This window comes from Acomys russatus, chromosome 21 (assembly GCF_903995435.1).
Source record: "Acomys russatus chromosome 21, mAcoRus1.1, whole genome shotgun sequence".
Taxonomy (NCBI): Eukaryota; Metazoa; Chordata; class Mammalia; order Rodentia; family Muridae; genus Acomys; species Acomys russatus.
In genome coordinates, this window is record NC_067157.1 from 9,439,215 (window position 1) to 9,465,409 (window position 26,195).

Sequence of the window (26,195 nt, forward strand, 5' to 3'; positions counted from 1 at the left end):
AGGATAGGTGAGCCTTAAGGGGTTCTCACAGGCTGTGAAGAAGATAGAGTAGAGTATGGGGTACCGTGACGGTAATTTCCTTTAGCTCAGGGGCCTCGTCAAGGTGCCTCAAAGAGGTGACACATGAGTTGATGTGTGCCTTAATGAAACTGAGGCAGCCATGGGCAACCTTCAGTCAAAAGAACAGGCACGTGAAAGGCTCGGGAGCAGAAGATGGCTAGCCATTGAAAAGGGGGCAGGGAAACTGAGGCTGGAGGGCTGTGCATGTCCTGGGAACCTGGACAAGTGGCCATGCCTTGGTTCTGCCCATCAGACACGGTCAGGACAATAGTCACCGCAATGACAGCATGGCTTCTGGCTTTAGTTGAAGAGCAGATCTCAGTTACAGCTACACGAGAGCATCGGCTGGGGGACTTAAGTCTAAAGTATAGAAGTGGTCCCCAAAACACAGTCTTCCTGGAGGAATCTTTCCATCAGTCCACCTCTTGGCTCTGATGTCAGGTCAGAAGCGATTTGAAACTGCAAAGGGAAGTTGCTTGCCGAGATGAGAAGAGCCACGGAGTTCAAGGCCACTTACAAATGAACTTGCAGATACCTGGGCTCATTGAGACTGCACTGTTTGTCCACTTGTTCCTGTGGCTGTGAAGGTGACCAAGGAGAGGAGCCTTCCCCACTGTCCTTGTCCTCAGTGTCTGCCCCTCCTTGCTGTACATCCTGGCCCCGGCTCAGAGGCCACAGCACCTCCAGTCCCTGGCTGGAGACCAGTGCCCCCTATTGCACTGAGGTGGGTCTTTGCTCTAGCTCTTTACCCACTCTGTTTGGCAGGGGCCCATATCTCTGACTTCTGTGTCTGCTCTCGGGGAAACAATGACAGTAGGAAGCCATTGCCAGTTTTAAAAGCGCACAGCAATTTAAGGAAAACACTGGAGCTGCCCCACCCTGGAATCCTTGCCGTGTGTGTGGGTGCTGCACTCTCTGTTGTATTATAGAAAAGGTGCTTTGCTGGCTCACTGAGGCACCAAAGCCACGCTAGCCTGGAGACCTAGGGTGTGGCGCTCCCTGGGCGTGAAGTCATTTGTAGCTGACACCCATGGGTGGGCGGGGCTCGAGTGGGGTGGCAGACTTAGAGTTCTTGGGTGAGTATAAGAAAGGGGCAGAGGCTGTGTGGTCATCCGCCCAGGCTCAGCCAGTTCCCATGTGTTGAAGGCAGGTTTGAACTTAAACTGATACCTCCCCAGTTATACAAACCAGAGGCCTCAGGGCAGACGCCACTATATTCCAGGCCCTGTCACACTTTCCATCACGAAGCCCTCTGAAGCTTCCTAAAGATGGATGAGTCTGTGCTCTCCTTTCCTGCCTGCCACTCCCAAAGCCCTTTACATCTTGCCCCATCCCCGCCTTGCTCCCTTTAGATTTGTCCTCAAGCCCTTCAGGGACTTGCAAAGGTTTTCCCATAAGACCTTGAGAACTGTCAGGTGAGTCTAGTGATGCCAGGCTCCCTGCCACTGGTGCTGTGAGCAGACATGCTGCCCTGTCCCTTTAAATCAGAGGACCCTGAGAAACATCCCTATTCCAGGTCCCATAAAATAGTAAGAGGTCCATGGGGGGGGGGGGGGATCCATCAGATAACATCACCCCCTTGGTTCAAAAAACCTTTCAAGGACCTCTGTGCCTCTGAGAATGATGACCAGAAAAGTCCAGAGGATAATGCTGGCAAAAATGTTCTGCGCCGTGGACGTTGGTCCAGAGTTCAGGCAAGTCAGGGAGGCCCTGCTCATTCCTGGCCCTCGGAGGCCTGTCCTCGGGATCATATCACAGGGGCAAGAATGCCATTCTGAACAGAGAGAGAGCTGCTCGGCAGCATTCACTCAGCTCACCTCGCTCTAATTGGCCTGGCTGTAGAATCCCTCAGGAACCCAGCAGGGCAAATACCAGTCTGTCTTAAAAGACAGAAACCACCCCCCCCCCTTTTGTTTTTGGTAAGATCTGAACAGTAAGTATTTCAGGCCCTGAGGTCCACTCCATCTCTGTCTGCTATGTTCAACTCTGCTGTTACGGTGTGGAAGTAGCCATGCCTGATTGATGGCCGCTGAAATTCGAACTTCATGTGCTTTCGTTTGTCCTACTGTACCATCGGTCACTTGCTTCCCTCCACCCCCCCCCCCCCGCCCACCCCGGCCGCTCAAAACTATAAAAGGCCATCTTTGTTTCGCCGGTTATGATAAAACACGAAGCACAACAGATTTCCTGGCTTCTGCCCAAGGGGGTGGAGTTCCCAATTTCTTTGCAAGCATAGCTGTCATGACCTAGCCCCAGGCCTGATAATATCCCAGGACTCTGTCTCACCTTCCCGCCTCCTGCGTCCCAGTGGCAACTTTTCCGTGGCAAAGTACCCCACAGCTGACACCAGAGGGGAGGAAGTTTTTACTCTGGCTCATGCGTTTGAAAGGACATAAGACCCAGGGAAGGTGTGGTGGCTGGAGCTTGAGGTTCCTTGTACACCTCAGCAGAAAGGAGTCAGGAAGAAAGTCCTGGAAGCCTGTCTGTCCGAGAGGCCCCGCCCACCACGAGGCCCCGCCCACCGCAAGTTCTGCAACCTCCCAAGACAGTAGTACCACCAGCTGAGAACTAAGTGTTCAGACTCAGGAACCTGGGCTTTACATTTCCCATTCAGACCCCAACAGTGCACCCCCAGGAAGCCTCAAGCAGGATGTACTGTATTTGCTGGCTTCAAATATTGGAGAACTTTGTTTAAAAACAATTTCAAGGCGACAACAGCAGAATGTTACAGGGGGCAAGGCATCCACCTGCCCTTTAGGACACGGTTCCCCCGCGTTGCTTGTGGTCTGTAGCTGCGCAAAAGATGCTTGAGACAGCTGTTTCATCTGGAGTCAGAGGGTCAGCTCAGCTCTCCTCTGTGGCAGTAGCGACAGGCTCAGTGCATTGCGAGGATAGAGGACAGCTCCTCTGTCTATGACGTTGGTGTGTCCCCTTCTGGAAGCCCAGAGATTCACTCGTGTATAGAACAGCATGTGGCAGGCAGTGTTTCTCATTAGCGTGCATGGAACGAGTGCATAAAGGAGATGCTAAAACCAGAGTGAGAGACCAAGATGACCCTATAACCTAAAACAGTATGTGCTTCGTAAATGAGATGTGCAGGCACAGGCCATGGTAAGGGTTCTTGGGTTCCGGTAACAAAGACAGTGACCCCAAGTTCTGAGAGCTCCACCACCACCCAAGTCGCCGTACTAGGTCCCACCAATTAATCCGTATGGCGTGCCCCAGATGTGGAGACAGCTGGAGAAAGTGCGAGCCTGGAGTATGATATGTACACAAATTCAGAGCTGATACTCGGGTGGGTGCCCTTCAACTCAAGTCACATGGGACTTAACATGCCCTTACCCAAACACACAAAACACACGGAACCAAAAGCCCCGGCCAGGCTACTATGCGGGCTGATCTGGAGGCTCCGTTCCTGCTTTGATGCCCTTGGGTCCCTTAACATCACCTTTCTGTTCTAAATTTTCTCATTTCCACCGATCTTTTCTGGTTTTTTGGGGGGAGGGGGGGAGATTGGCAGGGCACGGTTCTTGTTTTGAGACAGGGTTTCTCTGTGTAGCCCTGGCTGTCCTGGAAACTCCCTCTGGAGACCAGGCTGGCCTCCAACTCGGAGAGCCTCCTGCCTCTGCCTCCGCCTCCAAGTGCTGGAGGCTCCTTCCAACAGCAAACAATGGTTTTTTTGGAAGCAGGGGGTTGGGACCAGCAGGTAGGAAGAGACTTCCTTGCCATTAGCTTTTGTTTCTAAGAAGAAGCCCATTTCAACTCAACCTCTACCTCCACTGGGGAGGTTTGTCCTATCTTCCCTTTTGAGGCACACTAGGCTAGCAGCAGATGGATGGCGAGCTACCCCGGTGGTGTATTTTCAATATAAGAGTCTGTACGACTAAACTCGGCCTGCGCTCCATCTCAGAAGTGGGCTGGGATCCTAGAGCCAGTCTGCTGCTTTTTGGCCAGGTCTTTTTCATGGGCCACATTGTTACTGCCCTGAGACCCGGGGGCCAGCAGCCCTCCTCCTCTAGAACGTCTCCCTAGCTTTTCCTCCCACACCCTAGGCACACTCCTGCCTCAGAGCCCCTGCACCAATTGGTCACCCTGCTCCAAACACTTTGGTCTTCTCATAGCTGCAGTGTCCACCTTCCTTCCCTAGCACCGTCCACTCCTATTAAAAACTGCCTTCTGTGTCTCTCGCAATCCTCTTCACTCCTTTCTACTTTTCTTCTACGGATTTTTGTTTGCACTTACTAAATTACACTGTGCACTTTAATTGTTACTGTATACGACTTATAAATAAACACCTTTGTAGCCAGGTGTGATGGTGCACACCTGTAATCCCGACACTCAGGGAGGCAGAGGCAGGCGGATCTCAGTGCGTTCAAGGCCAGCCTGGTCTACAAAGGGAGTCCAGGGCAGCCAAGGCTACACAGAGAAACCCTGTCTCAGAAAAGAACAACAACAAAATTGTTAAGAGGCCTGTGAATAAAGAAATCTTTTTTGTCACTGATGTACCACTTGTGTTTGACACTCTATAAATTATATTATTATTTTTTACATTACATCTCTTGTATACCAGACTGGCCTAGAACTTTCTGTGTGGTAAAGACTAACCCTGAATTCATTAGCCTTCTTCATCTACTTCCCAATTGGCTGGAATTACAGGTGTTTGCCATCATGTTTAGTCAGAAATCATTTTTAAATGGAAAAATACTAACATCATGTTTAGGAAGAATTATTATTACAGGGCCCAGGAGTACTTAATCAGGATAGGTAGTTTATAAACTTAAGTCCTGTGTTTTCCTTCAGGTAGACTCCAAGCCAATAGTTAATATCCTACTCATTTTTTATTCACAGAAATGATGGAGCCAAGCCTGAAATTGTAGTAGAGTTTTATTTATTAGCTTTGGCCATAAAAACTCCAGTCTTGAATCCAGGCAAGGGCAACTTTCATATAAAGCTATAGACTGCGAGCAAAACGTTACAAGTGAGAAAGGTGCTGAGAAAACATTTCCTTGCTGTTTCAGCAAAGACCGTGGAGGAGTCCGAAGAAACTGTTACCGTGGGGAATTCTACAGCAGGAGTAAATGAGAGCTATTTAACACCATCAAATGCCAGGGGCCGTTTAAAGAGTCACACTCTCCAGCTTATCTATGACCAAGGCTTCCGAGAAACCGAAGATCAAGAAGGGTTCAAGGCAATATCCCCGCCATCTCATCTCCGAAGCGGAGGGTCAGTATTCTCTGTTGTGGGTTTTTGGGTCATGGTAATGATTGTCACTCACCGACCGGTTCTCTGTCTATGTAGAAAATGGATTTGCTTTCTCCCTCTTAAATAAGCATGTTAAAATATATATATTTAATTTTTTTCTTTTTAAAGATTTATTTGCTTTATTTATTGCATATGAGTGCTTTACAGAAAAGGGCAGCAGATGCTTTCATTATAGATGGTTGTGAGCCACCATGTGGTTGCTGGGAATTGAACCCCGGTCCTTTGGAAGAACAGTCAGTGCCCTTAACCACTGAGCCATCTCCCAGCCCCAAATAAGCATGTTTTTAAGTTATTGCATAATAAGAGAGCCTTTTTTTCTCCCTCCTGGTTGAGTAAGGTTGGTTTTCTATTATTCCCTGTTTCATCCCTGGTAACCCTGCCATGTATGACAGCCAAAGTGATGCACCACAGGGGTGCCAGCTAAAGGTGAGGCTGGATGGTTTCAGCTAGGCCTTGACTGATGAGTGAGCCTTCCCCTTGTGTGTTATTTGGAACTCTTGTTGGGCCTGGAGTCTCCCATGACCTCTTCCTGCTTTAGTCCCCTGCTGTATACGCCACAAGAGTGGACTCTTGTGTTATTCTCAGGTGAAAATTTGGTCTAAATATTTATTGTGCTAACTAGTAGCTAAAACGTGACAATCCCATGGGGTTGGCTTGCCCCCATACATGAATGGTTGGGGATTATTTTATTTTACACATCATTTTTCTTATATAAGCTTCCCAGAAGCACTTTTTAACAACCACACTGAGCGTTTATGGGGGAAACAGCGTGTTGTGTGTGGGCCGTGTTCACTCTTACCCTGGCACTTGGCTAAAACCTTTCATCTAGAGATCAGAGAATCAGCTAGAGTAGAGAGAATAGGCCGCATTCTCCAGTCCTAATGCTAAGACAGGCAGGTCACTCAGTTAAAAATCTCTTTCTTTCTAGAACTTTCCATTGGGTCATCATGGACAGCTGCCCAGTTCAAATTTGTTTAACAGGATTAAATTCCACAGGCCATGTTAGGACCCAAGTCCTTGTTGTTCTCACTTCAGATTTTGGATCTGACGTTGGCTCTTCCACAGGGACCACTGAACCCTAACTCTGCCGCACCCCCACCCCTGGAGTAGCCACCGGCAGCTTGTTGGCTTATCTGAACTGACCTCGTCTGCTGACGCAGTCTAAAAAGTGTCACACGGGGCATTTATATTAGGCAACCTAGGATTCCTTGTGGTGTTGCTTTGCGTTCAGAACATTTTTCAAATTTAGGGAAAGATAACATAGCTCCTTAAGGGGAAAAGAACAACTTCAAATTAGGACTCTGGGAGTTGGAACACAAGACATCAAACAGGCCCTTACAGGCAGCTCTTTTCCTGTTGGTGAGTGAGATTCAGCTAGGGAGCTAGTCACCACAGCATGAAAGGCAGCGAGGGGGGCAGTGCGGAGGCGCGGGCTTGTGCCCCACATGAAAGGAGAGCATTTATCCCGGTGCACCCATCCTTACAGTAATGCAAATTGACTAGATACAAACAGACAAGAGGGAATTCATTTGTTTGTTTATTTCCGTGAAACTTCAGATGTTGTGAAACAGTTGGACACCCCAGGCTTCATTATGCCCCTCTCTTTCTGGGACAGCTGGGGGGAGGGAGAGCATTTCAGTGACATACTTAATCCCACAAACAGCAAAGGACAAACCCATTAGGGGCTGGACAGGCGCTCCCTCCTGTCTCCTTTGGCAGCGTCTTTAGTTCTTTTCCCTTTGTCTCCTGGGATGGTTGGAGTTTTCTCTAGCAATAATATCGCTGTGCTCTGAATGGGGCTCTGCCTCCTTGCAGCACTGGGGTGGAATTTTCTGAAGACCTGCCAACAGAAAAGTTTATGTGGTGGGATTAAAACAAAGGAGAAAATGGAAACTCTTAGCAATTCTCTCATTAGTTTCATTTGTGAAATCAGTCGGGGACACTCAATAACTGTTTCTTGTAAATATTTAAGTGACTGTAATTCCAAGAAATGGACGTCTCTAAGCAGCAGAGTATTCCCACGTTTGCTGGGAGCACCCTCCCAGCAATTAGCAAAGTTTGGTTTGGTTCAGTTTTTATTCTAATCCCGACTCTGTAAAGTACAAGAGTGACGGTTCTTGTCAGTGAGGTGGGCTGGCAGGAGATGGTGGTACACCAGGGGTGGAGGAGGGTGTGGGCTGGGGAGGAGGCAGGGAGCTGATGGATGGGACAGACCAAAGGAAGATTCTCCCTTGCTCCCCGGGTGGGGTCCCCTAGGTTTCTCTGACTCAGGAGAGGAAAGAATAGTCTGTTTCAGTAAACTGCATTGATTCACGTACCTTTAATCTAAAATATGAGTAATCCGGACATTCAGAGGTGTCCTAGATTTTAACTTGATGCTTATTAGGGGAAAATGCTTGCTAAGAAAGGTAATCTCGGAAATGAGACGGTGGAAACCCTGAAAGAGAAGCGGCTCCCACGTGTTCAGGGAGCCGCCATCTTCACTGCGTGATAGCTATTCCATCCTCCACGTGCCCATTAGGAATTCCCTGGAGGTTGAGGAGGCCTGCCCCTTACCCACACGCCATCACCTCTTACCCTATTACCACATGGACTGAAAACAGTAGAGCTGGCATCCTGTAAAAGTATGTGTGCCTGTCTCCACCTACCCGTCCACCCACCCACCTATCCGTTCATCCAAACCCCTTTATGTAAATGTGTAAGGCCTGGTGAGTGCTCCTCAAGTTGTCATGGTTGGGAAATGAGGACTGGAGAGGGCGGTTGTCATCATCAGTGTCATCTTCCTGGGCAGTGGATCACTGTGAATGGTGCAGACTGTCCACTGGGAGGCAGGCTCTCTGGACTCAGACTGCAGAGTCTGTCTGTCACTTGGTTTAGTTGTGTGTCCTTGGCAGGCTACACGACATTCCCACGGGCTCTGTTTCATAGGTTCTTCTCCCTTCTCCTTTGAGCCTCTGTCGTAGGTTGTGGAGTGGTCGCCAAGGCTTGAAAGCCGTGCCTGTAAGATGACAACGGCCTTTAGTATGGTTGCAATTAAAACTAAGAGCCTCGGTGGGAACATAAACTGACCTTATGGCAATGGAAGCAGGTGGGGGGGGGGGTGGGGGAAGGGGGGCAGGGGCAGGATCAAGGCCAGTCTCTCTTGTATGTCAAGTTGGAGGCCATCCACTGCTATATAAAACCCTACCTCAAAAAATAGAGAAAGGGGGAAGCAAAGAAGGAAGGAAAGAAGAAAGGGAGGAAGGGACTCCTGGTTAAAAAATGGAAAAGCACACAACAACAAAAGCAAAAGCAGCAAAGATTTAAATAAATAAAATAAATAAATAAAATAAATGTCAATGACACAGGAAGAGAACAGTGGCTCCAACCCTGAACCTTGGACCTTAGCTTCCCTACAGGGAACCAGCCTGCTTACTTTGTATGTAGTAAGTGTTCAGGCTTTGTTTGGGTGGATGCTGGCCATTCCTCTCAGGCCTGCCTTCCCAGGGCCTGCCAGCCGAGCTCTCCAATGTCTAGTTATGGTGGTTGATGAAATAAGCACACAGTCTCTCTAAGTGAGCCGGGCTGTGGGGACCCTGGGCTGCACCAAGGCTTTTGGGGAGGGTGGTCTTTCTCCAGGCTCTCAAGCTGGGAAAGAGATGCACTGTCACAGCTTAAGGTGACCCTCTGGAGAGGGACGTCCTACATCAGCAAACAGAGCCAAGGATGGAGGTAGCAACCAAATTCGATGATGGTTATAACAAGCCTAGACCCAGCTGTTGCTGGTGGCTGTCCTCCCAGCCAGCGCATTCTTTCCCCTTCTTTTCTTGGCTCTGGGGTGGGGGAAGTTTATTATATACCTCAGATTCAGATTTTACACGGAACATTCCAGTCTGAAAGTCTGCTTAACTTTCCAGACTCTCTGAAATCTAGATGAAAACAAAAGACTGAGGGTTGGTGCACACCTCAGACTTTTGAGACAGGTTCATTAGAAGTGGGGCTCTTTCTTCACCAAGCTGCTTGTGGTAGGGGAGAGGAGATCTAAGGATGTGGGCAGGCCTCAGAGAGAAGTGAGAAGTGAAAAGGCACCCATGGGAGACTCCATTCAAGACAGAGATCAAGAAGTGACTGGAGGGTGGGACTGATCTGAGGGTGACATGTTCTCTTTATTGCCTGTGAGCAGTGTGGGGAGGGGGGAGGGAACGGGAGGCATGGGGGAGAAAGAGGTTCACTAAATTAGAGTTGAAGGAGGCAGCCTTGTCATTTAAGACGTGCTGTGTGTGTGTGTGTGTGTGTGTGTGTGTGTGTGTGTGTGTGTGTGCGTGCGCGCGTGTCAGTGGTTGCTCTACACATACCAGGGCCACACACCTCCCTAGGTCGACAAAGTAATGGGCCGACTGTTAAGTGCTTCCTATCTCGCCGCCTTTGGGTCCCTCTCGGCGTCAACAAGTAAAGACAAATGATATAAGGATAAGAAGCCTCCTGGGACTCAAGCTTAGCTACAGGAAGAACCTAGCAAAGACAGAGGAAGACAGGTTGCATAAAAGAAAGGCACGAAGAGTCTCAAGTGTTCTGCACTGCCTCATGGGAAGTCCAGCCGGCTCCATCATTATCTCTTTAGGAAAGGGGATGGGGGGTCGGGGGTAGAGCTCTTTGGCTTGCAGAAATGCCAACTGGAAATTATAAACCCACAAAATAAACTATAATACTAAAAAGGAAAAAAAAAACTATAGTGCTAAGAAAGAAATATATGGACAGAAAGAGGAAAGCCACGTAAAGACTTAAAAATCAGGATAAAAGAAGCTGCAAGTATGAGCTGTGGTGGCCAGGCCAGAAGACATCACACAAGAAAGAAACAGCAAAGAATAAAGCTGGGAGGGCATGGGGGCGGGACTGGGAGTGAGGTAGAAAGGGAACCCCCTCTCCTGTAGGTCCCTTCCTACCTAGGTCTTACTTGGAACAAAGTACCAGGCACTCATCATTTCTCAACGTTTGCAACAACCCATGGAAAATCAGAGCAAATAAGCAAAAGAAGAGAAAAATTAAGACGTACTAAATGACAGCTCTCCGGAACCAAAAGCTCAAATGGACCCTTGGTGTCCCAACAAAATCTGGTATGGAAAAATTCACAAGAAGGCATTTCCAGCCTTGCCCACACTGCGTGCACTCTGTGATTCTTGGTTGGGTGAAAAAAGTTTCCTGTGGCCTCTCAGGCCTAGCAAGCAAGCCACATGGAAGGAGAGAAAGGCTAATTGGTGGTCTGCTTTAGCCAATGCCAGAAGAGAGGGGAGTTAGGTCTATTACTCAGCATCAGGAAGAGACCAAGAACCGTATCTGAGGTCATTTGTCCTTCACTGAAAAGGCGGCAGACGGACTCTTTCAGATAGTAACGAACATAGGAAAGTATTACTCATTTACTTTCTAGAAAATTCTTAGACAACAGAACGATGAATCAGCACTCAAAACTTTAAGTTGAAAAGGCTTTGGTAAAGTGTCCATGGTGAGCATTGACTTTATTTTCAATATCAAGGCTGCACAGACCTGAATGTGATAGTTGTAGAGCAGAAATCTTGACAGTGGCGGCACCAGCCTTTAACACCAGAGGCAGGCGGCTTCCTGAGAGTGAGGCCAGCCTGGCCTACAGCTCGAGTTCTAGGGCAGCCAGGGCTATACAGAGAAAGCCTGTCTTGAGAAACAAACAGACAGACAACAACAACAACAACAGCAGCAGCAAACCCGAACCCCACGTGTGGGAGGAGGTATGAACTCGAATCTGAAATCATTTCACCATGATGCTTTCAGCACCCTAATGTTTTTCATTATCTTTTTTTTTTTTTTTTTTTTTCTTAACTCTAGAGAGATCTTTTAGAAATTAATTATCTCTTGGGAAGACTCATCTGGAGCTCTGCGGTTCCTACAGTTCTGCCTCAATTTCCGTTTTCTCTGTTAAATTCAAGCAAGCTTGAGACTCAGACTCTTTCGTTACAGCAACGTCTGTGATATGATTGTTCCCTGCTCACCGCTGGAACAATATTTACAATGTAGTCATGATGTTTATTTCTGGCTTTGGGAGGCTTTTATTTTTTAATTACCTTCATTGTATTTTTAATTATTACCTGGCCTTTTCAAAATAATAAATGTTGCAAAAAAAAAATATGAAGTCATTATTCTTTTAAGAAAGGAGGGTCACGCAGATGAAAGTGTTTCCTGTAGGAAAGACAGGCATGGGGCAGAATGACCGTGTAGTGGCAGCGCTCTGACACTTTCCGCTTGCTAAGAGGTCCTGGTGTGAAAAGTGGCTCAGGTGTTTCCGGGCTTGCTGCTCAAGTGTGGCCTTGGGTACACATGAAAGCACAGAACCTACCCCAGGCCCAGATCCAACCCCCCACGCCCCTACCTCCCACTGAGTTTGAGTCAGAAGAGGAAGGGACCAGGACCCCCTGACGGTGATACTCCAAAGTTACCGTCAAAGTGTCAAGACTGCAAAGTGTCAAAGACTGCAAAGTGTCAAAGACCAAGGGCGAAATCAAAGTCCATTTCTTGCTTTTAAGGCTGAGGTTCGCTGGAGCCCAGCTAGACTCATGGTTTTGTGTATTGTCTGTGGCCGGGTTACTCTACAGCAGCTGAGGTGACTATTTGTGACTAAGAGTATGCAGTGACAAAGTGAAGACTGACTTCAGTCTCTATAGGGGCCATTTTAAAAAAAAAATGCCTTTTTTCTTAAGACAAAGAAAACATCTGTTTAAATTTTGCACATTTGTCTTTTGTTATAATCATTCTTTAAAAGTTCCTAATCACCTTCTACAGATGTAACTTTTCCTTAAATGGATTTTTCTCAATTACAAATCTAATTAGTTATTATTACCAATATTATTTATTGCCTTAAAGAAATAAATCAACAAGTTATAGCCAAGGAGCCAAATCTGGTTGTCTGTATGCTCTAAGTTATTTTTTATAGTCCCCAACCTAAAAATGGTTTAAGTATTTTAAAAATCATTGTATTTTAAATAGTTTTGGAGACATCTATGTGATAGCCTTGACTTTGTCACTTGGCCGCTAACTATAAAATATAAAACACTAGCTGGCCCTTTAAGAAAACATTTGCTGATGCTTAATTGAAGAACTGTCATCATGATAACTAGAACCATCTTGAATTATAGCAAAATCTATATTTTTAAGATATTTTAAAGAGCTATGATTTTATTTCCTTGGGGTATTTATGGTCCAGGAGTCGGTGTGGCCAGCATGATTGATTGCACCTTCCACGGATGGGCTGCAGGGGTACCGTCAGCCCTTGCATAGCATTGCCTGCGACGGTTGGTTCTAGTCTTTCAAGTGAAATGTTAAGATTCTTGGCAATCACAGGGGACAGAAGGCTACCATGTCTGAAATATGGGAGTTGCACAGCAGAGGCCCTGGGAAAACCAAAAATTTCATTTCACTAGCATTTCGACCTACAGCCAGGGCAGAGCTAAGAGCACTGCAGAGACGGACAGCCAAAGGCCTCATCACACCATACCGGAAGCCACACTACAGAGCTCTAACAGCCAAAGCCCTCGTCACACCATACTGGAAGCCCACACTACGGGCCTCTAACAGCCAAAGGCCTCGTCACACCATACCGGAAGCCACACTACAGAGCTCTAACAGCCAAAGCCCTCGTCACACCATACCGGAAGCCCACACTACGGGGCTCTAACAGCCAAAGCCCTCGTCACACCATACCAGAAGCCCACACTACGGGGCTCTAACAGCCAAAGCCCTCGTCACACCATACCGGAAGCCCACACTACGGGGCTCTAACAGCCAAAGCCCACTGGAAGCCCACACTACGGGGCTCTAACAGCCAAAGGCCTCGTCACACCATACTGGAAGCCCACACTACGGGCCTCTATGGACCAGTAAATGCCACTGTTGTCCAGGCCCTTGAGAATTAGACTTCCATCTGTAGATTGGTGTTCTAACCAATGAAATGATGGTTTTCTGCCTTTAAAAAGAATTTCACAGAAGAGTCCAGTGGCTAATTTCCAGATTAAAAAAAAAATTGACACATCAAAAAAATCATTGTGAAAATTTTAATAACGCAGTTTAATAAATGGAGCAGGAATCTGGGAAGAATGGTTTTTCTGGATGACTAGATTGGGACCTAAATGCATCTGATAGTCAGGAAATTGCTGCCAGTTTGATGCTGGAATTAATAACGCACAAAGGTCTGAAGTGCACGGGGACCTCTGCCTTAGCTGCACACGTAAGAAAAAGCACTTGGCTGATGGTGGTATGTGACCCTGGAAACTGCTGCTGGAGCATCAGGCTGCATCTTTGAAAACATCTCCTCTTCCTCTGGCCACAGTGTGAGCTCAGAGCTGGGGACCTTTTAAAGGGACGTAAACAGACTGACTGTAAACAATTGGGCCATACACCCTGCGGGGAGCAAGCATTTGAAGGCCTTTGGACTGAATAGAGAGCATACCAGCGAGCTTCCAGCAGCCTCAAGGTGGGAGCACCTCGCTGGGAGCACCACCCTTCTGTACAGAGGAGGAAGGCTACTTGTTAAAAATTTACCCTCAACCACACAGCTGTGAGGTGGGGTGTCAGCCACAAGAGATAGCATAAAGAGACAAGGGCAGCATCGTCCCATATTTAGAAGGTTTCTAGGTGGGGGGAGATAAAAATGGGTTTCATGTGGATTTACTCAGCAGTGCAAGTTCAGCGGAGCACCCAGGGCCATCTGCTCATCCTCCTCAGTGAAGGAGGGATTTTCCCTTCCACCCCCTCTTCCTCTCTGTGAGGCAGTGAATGAAGCTCACCTTGAGCTCACAAACCTTTCCGTCTCCACCTCCTGAGCGATCCAGCGAGTGCAGCTGGGCTCTCGGTGGCCATCCTTCCTGCTCACCCTGCAGGACTTTAGCCAGCAGCACTTGCCTTGGCCAGACCTCTTTCCTTCATCTGCATCCTCTTTCCCTGCATGTGCCAATGACGTGACAACATGACGGTACATTTCTTTCCTCCAGCTTGATGCCTCTGACTCTGCACACAAACTCCCTGGTGGCCTGGTGTCTCCAGCTCTGAGCCACTCTTCTGGGGACTCTGGTCCTGTGGGGCTGTTTGAACCTTTTCAGATTTTCGCGTCTTTGTCAATTCACCCCCACACTTAGCGTCAGGAACTCAACAAGTCAAAACCAGACTCGCTCGGCCCTATAAGCTGCCCCCCTCTCCCCCTGCCCCCCGCTCGACCTCGCAGCTTCATCTGTAGGGACCTGCTGTGCCGGTTCTCCAGGTCCACTCAATGTCCTTCAGATGCCTCAGATCAGCCCCAGGTCCTGTCACTTTTCATTTATGGAATAGCACATCTTTTCTGGTCCCACAGTGACCCTGGAAACATTATCTCTCATCGTGCCCCCTCCCCCAACTCCACACCTCACATCACACCATCCTGTAAGAAGCTGTAAGTTTTTCCTTTTCTTTCTTTTTCCTCTTTTTTTTTAATCCTCCCCCCACCCCCAGACAGGGTTTCTCTATGTAGCCCTGGCTGTGCTGGACTCACTTTGTAGACCAGGCTGGCCTCGAACTCACAGCGATCCACCCGTCTCTGCCTCCTGAGTGCTGGGATTAAAGACATGTGCCACCATGCCCGGCTTTTTATGGTTTTTCAAGACAGGGTTTTTCTGTGTAGCCTTGGCCGTCCTTTCCTGGACTCCCTCTGTAGACCAGGCTGGCCTTGAACTCACAGAGATCAGCCTGCCTCTGCCTCTCAGGTGCTGGGATTAAAGGCGAATGCCACCCCCCACCCCCCCCCCCCAGCTGCTGTAAGTTTCTTATTAGCTATTACTTCGCAAGTCCCAAAGCTGTTCCCAGCCTTCCCAGCAGAACCCTCTCTCTCTGAAGCTGCCTTGCTAGTTCTGAGCCAGAGGAAGCTAGCCTCCCCTCAAGCAACAGGCTCTTGTGCCCCCATTTTTCTCCACCCGTGCTGCTCGCATTCTGTGACTAGACTTGACACTTGCTAGTTCAGTTTCTAGTCCTTTAAGGTTCACTTGTGGGGTGCTCCTCCCTCTCAGGTATTTCCCTCAGCTCCCCTCCAGGTCTTTTGGACTTTTCTGTTAAGGTAGATTTTACCTTCATCAGAGAAGACATCGTCTGTGCCTATATCCATCTCTGATTGTGCCTCTAGGTGCTTATGGACCCAAAGGAAAGCAAAAGTAATATTGACAACTTGCTAAGTCCCTCACTGTACCGGCTGATATCCTAAGCCAAGGCATAGCCCCAGTTGCTGGAGAGGGAAACCAAAGCCAAGGAGCTTTCCCAGGGTCACAAGGCTGTGAGTGTTGACCTGGGATTGGTTTTTTGTTTCGTTGTTGTTGTTAAAGCATTTTATTTAACTTCAGTTTATGTGTGTTGGTGTGGGAGTGTCAGATCTTGGAGTTACAGACAGTTGTGAACTGCTACGTGTGTGCTGGGATTTGAACTCGGGCTGGGGGAAGCATCCCCACACCCAGGGCCCACCCCACCGTGATGACCATGTATGGTGGCAGTGAGTCCCAAGCCTGTCTCTTCCTGGGGGCAGGGGGAGTGACCCTGGCAAGCCCACATACGGACTGAGTATCTTTCCCGCTCTTGTCTTTTCTGGAAGTGAGCCTGCACAAATGAGCTGTCCTAGAGCCAGCCTCACCCCTGGCCAGGACTCGAGGAGAGCGGTGGAGGGCCCGCGAGCTGAAAACTGTCTCGATAGATTTCAGTGTTTGTTTAGGGGGCACACACACACATGCTCCAGTGTACCCATGCACACATTCACACATCATATATGTTAAACTCTTGATCGTGAAATTTCAAGTTATGTCTAGAAATGAAAAATATAGGAACTTCCCTGGCTTTCCACTCAATGAAGGTTTGGTTTTTTGTTTTTTTTTTAACAACTTTTTTTTTCTTGGTTTTTCGAGACAGGGTTTCACTGTGTAGCCTTGGCTGTCCTGCACTGGCTTTGTAGACCAGGCTGGCCTTGAACTCGCTGAGATCCACCTTCCTCTGCCTCCCAAGTGCTGGGATTAAAGACGTGCCCCACTACACCTGGCAGTTTGTTTTTTTTTTAATTTTAAGATTTTATGTATTCAGATGGGTGTGTGCATGTGCCATAGTACCCATGTGGAGGCCAGAGGACAACTTTGTGGAGTTGGTTTCTCTCCTTCCACCTTTACATGGATTCTGGGAATCAATTGTAGGTCACCAGGCTTGCAAGGCGAGTACCTTTGCTCTTTGAGCCGTCTCACCAGCCCTGTTTTTATTTGCATATATTAATTACAGATGATAATGGGTTCCATGACAATTGTCATACCTGTGTCTGATGTATTTTTGTCATTTCACCTCCATTGCCTTCTCTTGTCCTCCTCCCTCTCCTGCTGATCCCTTCCCTCTTTTAACTCTACCTCCTTCAACTCTCATGGTGTGTGTGTGTGTGTGTGTGTGTGTGTGTGTATGTGTGTGTGTGTGTATCTCTGTGTATCTGTGTGTGTGTCTGTTTGTCTGTGTCTGTGTCTCTGTGTATCTGTGTGTGTGTCTGTTTGTCTGTGTCTGTGTCTCTGTGTATCTGTGTGTGTGTCTGTTTGTCTGTGTCTGTGTCTCTGTGTATCTGTGTGTGTGTCTGTGTGTGTCTCTGTTCGTGTGTCTCTGTGTGTGTGTGTATGTGTCTGTGTGTGTCTCTCTGTGTGTCTGTGGGTGTGTTTCTGTGTGTGTGTGTGTCTGTATCTCTGTGTATCTGTGTATGTGTCTGTGTCTCTGTGTATCTGTGTGTGTCTCTGTGTGTGTGTCTGTTTGTGTGTCTCTTTGTATGTGTGTGTGTGTGTCTGTGTGTCTCTATGTGTCTGTGGGTGTGTTTCTGTGTGTGTGTGTGTGTGTGTGTGTGTGTGTGTGTGTGTGTGTGTGTGTGTCCCTATGAGTTCCATTAGAGTTGGCTAGAAGTGTGGATCAGGGTTTGTGAGTCCTTTGGGGAGGGGGTGGGTTGGGAGGGTTTAGGATTAGTTTGGTAACATAGGATCTCATGTTACATTTTTTTTTTTTTGGTTTTGTTTGTTTGTTTGCTTTCAAGACAGGGTTTCTCTGTGTAAGAGCCTTGGCTGTCCTGAACTCCCTCTGTAGACCAGCCTGGCCTCGAACTCACAGAGATCCGCCTGCCTCTGCCTCCCGAGTGCTGTGCCATCATGCCTGACTCTCATGCAATTCTTGAAGTCTTATTTCAAAAATCTCTCCATGGGATTGAGTCCTTTATTTCTGTCTTTGAGGAGACCCATCCCCATAATCCTTGTTTTAATGGTTAGGAGCATCTTGCTACAAAAACTCTGTGGTTTCAGAGAACTAGAGTCCCCCCCACCAACCCCCCTTTGGATCACATGTGTAGTCCCAGCATTTGGGAGGCAGAGGTAGGTGCTCACAGGTGGCCATGGCCACAGATGGATATAGTAAAGCAAACTAATTAACCAGGTGATGGCACATGCTTTTAATCTTAGCACTCAAGAGGCAGAGGCAAACAGATTTCTGTGAGTTCGAGGCCAGCCTGGTCTACAGAGTGAGTTCCAGGACATCCTTGTCTCAAAGCAACAACGAGATAATAATAATTTATTATTATTTATATTATTGTTGTTATTGGAGCAAGTAAATGGGATCACCGAAAAGAAATTGTGTCAAACTTGCCTTCATAGCCTACCTTTGACCTTGGGATTTTATACAGCTCATTTAAAAGACAATACCTTGAAGTCAGCTGTAGTTGAGAAAAGTAGCAGGCAGCTGAGCCACAGAGCACCTCCCCAGCTAGCCAGGCCCACTCTTAAGCTTATCTGGGGACTGACTGAATATCTGCTTTAAATTAAAAAAATTTTTTTTCTAAGAATATTTTTAGAGAGTATTAATTGAATTAAGTTTTAAAGTAGAAATAGATGTAGTGGAAAGACCCGTGGGTTGAGAAGCTGCATTCTAGAACCTATCTTGCCGTTGACCTTGGGCACTTTAGGCTGGCTGCCAGCGCAGTTCCTCCTGTTTCTTGTTGTAACAGCGCCCCCTTGTGGTCCATATCAATAACTATTCTCCCCCCCCCCCCCCCCCCCCCCCCCCAGTCAACTTCAGATTTATTTTTTGGTTCTTCCTAGTGCTGTATTTCATACCGTTAAGCCAGTAGACTTGTGTTCTCACAGGTGAATCTTAGTTAGAAGGCAAAGGCACGGTAAAGCAGACAATTGAACGCCAAGCCCATCTTTTAAACCATTCCCTGTGGCTTCTTTCACAAAGCCTGACATGAACAGATTAACAGATTGCAGTTTATAAAGGTGACAATACCTTGTGTTTCATTCATTCCACTTCCTCCTAGGGAGCAGGGGAAGCGTTGGCGCGCGAGGGCCTCCTCCTGTCCCAGCAGCTCAGACCTGAGCGGGCGGGAAGCCAGAACAGGTAAGTGCACGCTCTGGCCCTCAGCATCTCTCAGCCTCAGCATCTCATTCTCTTAAGCCAGGGTGACTTGTTTTTCAAAGACAGACGTTAGGAGGGTGAGTCAAGGAGTGCCGAGTGCCCTTATCAACAGTTCTCTGTTCAACAGCGTGAGGAGCTGCATCCAGCTTGCTCAGAAACCAACATTTATCCTCTATGCTGTTGTTATTTTGCTGCAGTCTTAACCAGTGCCCAGGGCTGATGCTTTCAGTGTGGACAGACACTCACAGAGGTTGTAGAGTGAAGGTTTCCGGAGGATGGCCAGACTTGCTATCATTGTGGACTTCTTGGCTTAAGTGTAAAAACATTGCCTATTTAAATGAAACTATGACAATATATTATGAAAGCCCTTTAGGAACTGAATGCTGCTTGAGAAAATACACAATAGTACAGACCAAATATACAATAGTACTGACCAAAGGCTAGAAATGGTACAAATTATGACAGTGGGAAAACGAACCAAGGAGCATTGGTCACATTGGCTGCGGCCAGTGCAAGCAGCTGTTGGAACCTTAAGTTGCAGAAACAGCAATTAGGCATCTCTGTGCTACACCTGGAAAGACAAGCATGCTGTCACCCCCATTTTGAAGGGCGGTGACCCCTGAGGTGGAAGGTTATAGACAGGATAGGCATAAAGAAGGCCTAAACCTGGCAAACTTTTATGTCTTTAAAATAAAGAGATATCAGTGTGGCACGGTGTCCATGTTGGGCCAAACTAGTCAGGGTCGCACAGGTGTCTGTTGCAGTCTTCATTTTTTTTTTTTTTTTTCATTCGCGAAGTCTCTGTCAGGCTTGATGAATATGCATCTATAATCTGAGCACTTCAGAGGCGGAGACAGGAGGATTGTGAGTTGCAGGCTTGAGCTACACAGTAAGACCTTGTCGTAACAAAAGTGAGGATGATGATAAAATGACACCAAACTAGCGCTGGGTGAAAAATAATTTCTTGAGCTTCTGAAAGGGGGCCTCCGTGGCCACAGGGAAGGTGTCTGGGACTCAGAAGAACCTAAGCCCATCTCATTCCCAAGACAGTGTTGTTGCTAAGGGGTTTACGCGAGATTGCTAAAAACATCGGCCAATCCTAGCATCGTGTCAGGCCGTTGGTTCCCAGACTCATAGCTGTGGTTTACAAGTAGCACCACTGGGACAGCAGGATCTTCAAAAACAAGCAGTGCCTCTTGCCTGACTTACCCAATTTCCTGTTGGACCATAATTTTTATATTAGCAAACTCTGAACCTAGAAGAAAGTGGTTGGTTTTTTTTTAACTTCTCCAAGACTGAGGCAAAGTATGTGTGTGCGTGCGTGCGTGCGTGCATGCGTGCGTGTGTGTGTGTGTGTGCGTGCGTGCGTGCAGACACGCTTCAGTTTCTAGAATTGACCGGGAATCGTTTCTAGATGGAGATGGTAGGGGCAAAGAGGACAACACGAGGATAAAGAAGTGACAAGGCCGTAGCCAGACAGGACTGCATGAATGGGGGTCCTGGGAGAAGACTGAGAAGAAATCCTTACTCTGCAGTGTTTAGCTAACTTCTTAAAAATGAGTCTGAGGAGTCCCAGAAGGGTCTTGAGGTGGTGACTAAACTTTTGTGCTCACCTTGACAATTGTCTCTTCCTCGGGGGATGATGTTGACTGATGTCACTCTTCCTGAGGACGAGTTACACTGAAGGGCACTTTGCATAGGGCTTTTTGTTTTGTTTTTGTTTTTTTGAAGACCGTGTAGATTGAGATCCCAAACTTTTAGTAATTTTTGTTTTTATATGTGTGGGAACAGGCTCCCATTCCCACAGATGGCCTTTTGTCACTCTTCCCCTTACTTTTTGATGCATGTTTTCTCACCGGACCTGGAGCTCAGCTTGGTGGCGACACTGAACTGACCAGTAAGCTCCCAGGACCTGCCTTTTCTGCTCCGCTGCTCTATGGCTACAGGTGTATAGCACCATGCCTGGCCTCTTATATGAATGCTGGGCATCTGAACCCACATCCTCAGGCTTGCAGGAGCCCATACTTTACCCACCAAGCCAATTTCTAGTAGATTTGTGTTTCATAAGTATATCAAGGAAATTGACTTATCAACTTCTGGCTTTTTATTTGCCTTCGTAAATGCTGATTTTTGGTCTTTAAGTAGATTAATTACCTAGGAATACCAGCAGTTGTATTTCTATACTGCTTGAATATTTGTATTTACTTCATATGCTTATTTTAATCCAGTTCAGGCACACTAAAAGTTTCTAAAGGCTGAGATGATGGCCTGCAGTCTTCTGTCTGCTGTTCTGAAAACCTCAACATTTCAAAAGTTAAAATCTCTCTCAGAGACAGTTAGTGGCGATGGCAGATCTGACTGGAGCTATAGTGTTGGTCCTGTTAATGTGAATGTTTGTCTACTGTGCTCAAAGAAGACCGTCATAAATATCACTTCCTTTAGGAAGCATGGGCGTTTCTCAATTCTGCCCCACACCTGACCCCAAAGGTCTGGGAAAGGAACTCTGAGGCCACACTCAAGTCAAGTGGACCAATTCTGTGTTAAAGACACTTCAGTTTTGTTTTATGTCCTGCTATTGGTTGCAGAGATTAGCCAAAGTCTTGCTGTTAAGGACCACATTGTATCTTTACCATTTAACCATAGTTTAGTTATCAAGAATTCCCTGGTTGCTTTTGGTGCTCCAGAGCATCCCCACCCTCAGCCTGCCCAGCCTCCCTTGGCACAAAGGTAGTTTGATTAAAGGCAAGCCTGGACTTGCAGCAGGGACTAGCCATCCCCAAAGTGCAGTGGTGGGTCCCGAGCGTTGGGAGGCAGGTGTGAATTGCACAGCTTCCCACTTCTCTTAGGAGACCTCGGCACTGTGTGGGGGAAAGCTTCTTGTCTGGTGGCTTGGAGATTAATGTGAGACATCGCTGAACTCAAATTAGGTTTTAAACATATGCTGCTGTGGATTGCACACAGAGCTCTCTTCACTTTATACAGCCAGTTGAGTTCACCGGATTTTTTTTTTTTTTTCCAAGACGTACCTTTTAACTTCGGGTATCTGCGTGTGGGTATGTGTACATGAAAGTGCTGTAGTTGAGAAGGAGATACAACAAATAATATCAAGAGTTGTAAAACAATAAAGAAAGAAAGATGGTTGTGTATGTAGAACCTTCTCATTGTTTCTGTAATTTCCAGCATTTTTTGTGCGTTCTTTGTGGTGCCAGGCAAGGGGCTCAGGAGACAGATGCTGGACAAGGGAAGGAGGTTAAGGAAGGACTGCACGCAGCAGTGCCCCCCCACCCCCGCCCCAGCTCCAGTTGGTGATTTGAGATGCAGCCTGTGCAAGGTGGACCTGTGATTTACCGTTTTCCCCATGAATTCTGTTTCATACACGGTTGCCCTCTACATTGGTTTGCAGCGGAGCTGAGTGGAAAGGGCGGAGGCTGGTTTAATAGCCCTTGCCTCTACCTGGAGTCCACTTCCTCCATCTTCAGAAACACAGAACAGGAGCCTCAGCTGGACGTGTCAGCTCACACCTGGAACCCTGGGGGCGGAGGCAGAAGAAGCACTGTGGGTTCGGGGCTAGCTTGGGCTACACAGTGACTTCTAGGACAGACTGAGGCTTTGTCTCAGGGAGGGGGAGAAGAGGAGAGAGAGAGAAGGGAAGGAAAAAAGAAAGAAAGGAAGTGCCTCCTCACACCAGTCTGTCTTCTGCATCGTGGGGACAGCCAATGGCAGCATTGCTACCTAGGGTTAGCGCAGTATCTGCTCTTGGTGGCGCAGTGGCAACACGCATCAGTCGTCACCTATTTGTTTAGTCAGGGAAAAGAGGTTCACAAGTCCCCGGTGCTGCTAGATGTGACCCTCAGGCAGAGCTCTGCCTCTACCATGGTATTTAGCTTCCATGATCCTACAAGCAAATATTCTCTCTTTGTGCTGACGAGGAAACCGGGGCTTGGAAAGGTTCTAAGCTAAGTAGACAAAGGTCATGTTACATATCAACAACAGAGTTGGGGTGGAGAGGCCAAGGCATCTCCCTCCACCCCACAGGAAGGCAGTGGTGTTGCTGCTGCTTGCCCTGTATAGTGTCTGTTCTAAAGGAGCTAAGATTTTAATTAAGGGATTTTAGCTTTTAGTCTGTGTGTGTGTGTGTGTGTGTGTGTATAAAGTATATGTGTGTAATGTGTGTATGTATAAAGTGTGTGTGTGTGTGTGTGTGTGTGTGTGTGTAGCTGTCTATTGTATATTACAGAGGGAAAAGCTAAGTAAAAAAATAACTTGAACCAGTTTGCTTCTTATAGCCAGCACCATTTCACAGCATTCTGCTCTCTGAAGTACTCGAACCCCATTTTTAAGATCTGTTTCTTTGAAATGACCCATCTGAGTTTTACTTGGAAGTAGTCTCATTAGAGTTGGGACCTGGAGCAGAGCAAAGTGAGATTTGATTCTGTGGTTATTAATTTTAGCATAGGATGCATAGGAAAGGCGTTTCGGTGTGCCCTGTTGTACATCGCTTCTCATGGTGCTTTTCCCTTCTCTGCATTTCTTTGCAGCCTCAAGAGCAAGCTTACAGGACCAGGAGACAGAAATAGACGTGGATGAAGTCTTTTGGAAAACACGGATTGTTCCGATTTTACATGAATTAGAAAAGGGTAAAGCAACAACTCTTGTTTTTTTTTTTTTTTTTTTTGGTTTTTCGAGACAGGGTTTCTCTGTGTAGCCTTGGCCATCCTGGAATCACTTGTAGACCAGGCTGGCCTCGAACTCACAGCGATCCGCCTGCCTCTGCCTCCCGAGTGCTGGGATTAAAGGCATGCGCCACCACGCCCGGCATAACAACTCTTGTTTTAAATAAACATGTTGGTTTATGTGTGTGTCCCCCGCTGCCCTGATAGTGTCAGTGTAACTCTGACCATGATTTCTGGGGATGGAAAACAAATAACGTCATGTTTTTAGCCACCCTGTAAATGTGTATAGTAAATATGATGTAGACCAAATTATTAATGAGTAAAATTATACTTGGAATGTACCAAGAGAGCCAACTTTAAAACGCCCCACTAGTGTGCACTAGCACACCTCGTCTATGTGAGTAAATGCTGGTCCAGCCTCCTCAGGGAGACTGTTCACATTCTAGAAGGTCAAGGAAAACAGATCTCTCGAACTGAGTTGAGTCACATGGCCTAGTCAGCGAGAGCTACAGCCATCGTTTTGTTGATTCTTGCCACTTCTGAGGTTGATTGCCTCTGCTATGGGGGGCCACCCACACTCAAGAAGTGGCCTGGCATGTGCCCTGTATATCCCTCCGAAGGGCCTTAGTGAGGCATTCTTTTGAGGGTACGAGGGAGAGTCTGCTGAGAGAACACTATCCAATTTTTTTCAGTTCACTATTTGGAAAGGTGAACTAGACTCTTGTGGACCCTTGGTCAGAGCCACAGAGCAAGCCCTGTGCTCAGTACCACGTGCACAGTGAGCCCTCGGTAGGACTAGTTGAGTGATCACTCTTGGACATTTGAGCATCGTGGCAGACACCGGAAGCTGCTCCGCTAGATGCAGGGGAGACGCATCCTTACGGCCTGCAAGCAGGGAGCTGGTGCGGAACACCTGCTTCCTGAGCAGCAGTGCTCGCCCTTCTGTCTGTTGTTTGTTCTCCATGGGTGGATCCTCTGCACAGGCTTTCTGGCCTTAGTGCTAACAACAGGTGTCTAGGGCTGTATGTAAACGCTGCGGTCAAAGATGGACGAAACCATGTTACCTCCAAAGCCCTTATATTCAAGGTTGAAGGTAATGGCATTTCCCATAGGAGTTACTGTCTCCACCCTCTTATTAGCTTGTCCAATCAACTTTGGGCCATTCTGTCAGGAAATAAGCGCAAGGTGAGCGGCGAGAAAGGTGAGTCTGGCCAAGGGTTAGAAACCCCATCAGAAGCCTTCAGGTGGGAGGCTGGTCTGGAAGGCAGATCCCCTACAAGCAGGGTCTTCTGTGCCCCAGACACCAATAGGGCAAACTTAGGACCACACTGAGGAGACTGGGGTATGAGGTGTCAATGAATCTCCCTTCTCAGATGGATCATTAACCAGGGGGATGGTACCAGGCCTGTAACCCTCACACTTGGGAAGTTGTAAGTTCAAGGCCAGCCTAGGTTCCATAGCGAGAGCCTTGTGTCAGAAACAGAGGCAGCAAGCAAACCCCAGAAATATCACAGCTTTGTCCCTAGACAAATGCAAAACAGGAAGTAGCATGAAGTCAGCTCTCACTCACGTTCCCTTTGGTCTGTTAAGTAGCTACTAGGTTAGTTAAGATAGTAGAAACGTTTTTTAAAACCCTGCTTGCTCTCTGCCTAGGTTCCCCCATCATTCTGTTCTGCTACCCTGCATTGCTACTTTCCTCTCCGTGTGTTCCTCTTTCTCTGCCCCCTCCCACATTGTACGTGCGCGCGCGCGTGCGTACACACACACACACACACACACACACACACACACACACACTCTTTCTAGAACTTTCTAAAAACGCATTGATAACATTTTTTCAGGGCCAGCCTTCACTACTCAATGAGACTCTGTCTCAAAAATGAAACAAAGTAAAGCCAGAAAACCCCAAATCTGTACTTTTAACTACTTCGGCCCGTGATTTTCAGTTTATTCGTTTTAGAAGCACCAGCAATCTCTTCCATATCTAGAAGTTACCACACGGCAGCACACAAATCTTGCCACACTTTGCTTATTGTCCTTTCTAGAAAAAGCAAGCCTCTGGGCCACAAGTTGTAGTCATCTGTGACAGCCCTTTCACGGCCCTGACACAAGTGAGGAAGCCAGGCCATGTGTTGTACGGAACATCCATGCATCAGGATTTCCTTGCGTCTTCTCATACTGAGACCGTATCGGGGCTCTGAGGCAGGAGTGTCTACACACTTACACTACATCTTCCTCGTGCCTCAAGGCCAGAGGCCCCTTTGCCAACCCATCCCATACTGGAAGTGTGCATTTTGATAGTTTGGGTCAGGTGGTGTCTGCCAAGCTCTTGCTCTGTGGAGTAGCTGGTTTCCCTTTGTGGCTAAGGAGCAGCTCCTGGGGAAAGTTACTTGGTGACCACATTACTCTAGAAATTCTTAACTGGTTTCAGTTCGATAATGCCTTTGAGGTCGTGTGCCTTTCTGTTTGGTTTTGCTTTAGCTTCTTGGGTTTCCATATGTAACCCAGGCTGACCTTGAACTTGCCATCCTCCTGCCTCAACATCCAGAGTGCAGTATTACATGTGGCATCTGTCACTGTCACAGCCAATTAACTGACACAGAGGGCTTATTTGAGCAGTAGTTGAAACTTGGATCCTCGAGCCTTCCTTTCTGATGCCTTTGTAAACTACAACAGTCTTGAGTGGAACCAGAGCAGCCTGCGAACAGCACAGAGTGTGCACTTGTACAATCAGAGAAGAATAAAACAGGTGTCCTGCCCCATAGCACACAGGTG

General features: G+C 47.5%; 1 protein-coding gene across 1 annotated transcript in view; it reads left to right on the forward strand.

Annotated features, from left to right (window-relative positions):
- The window catches only part of Armc2 (armadillo repeat containing 2), a 109,847-nt gene that overhangs the window by 22,730 nt on the left and 60,922 nt on the right, over positions 1-26,195 (forward strand). The window contains exons 5-7 of the mRNA XM_051164313.1: positions 5,079-5,283; positions 18,650-18,729; positions 23,286-23,384. Coding sequence (XP_051020270.1) covers positions 5,079-5,283; positions 18,650-18,729; positions 23,286-23,384 — 384 coding nt within the window. The remainder of the gene's footprint in view (positions 1-5,078; positions 5,284-18,649; positions 18,730-23,285; positions 23,385-26,195) is intronic.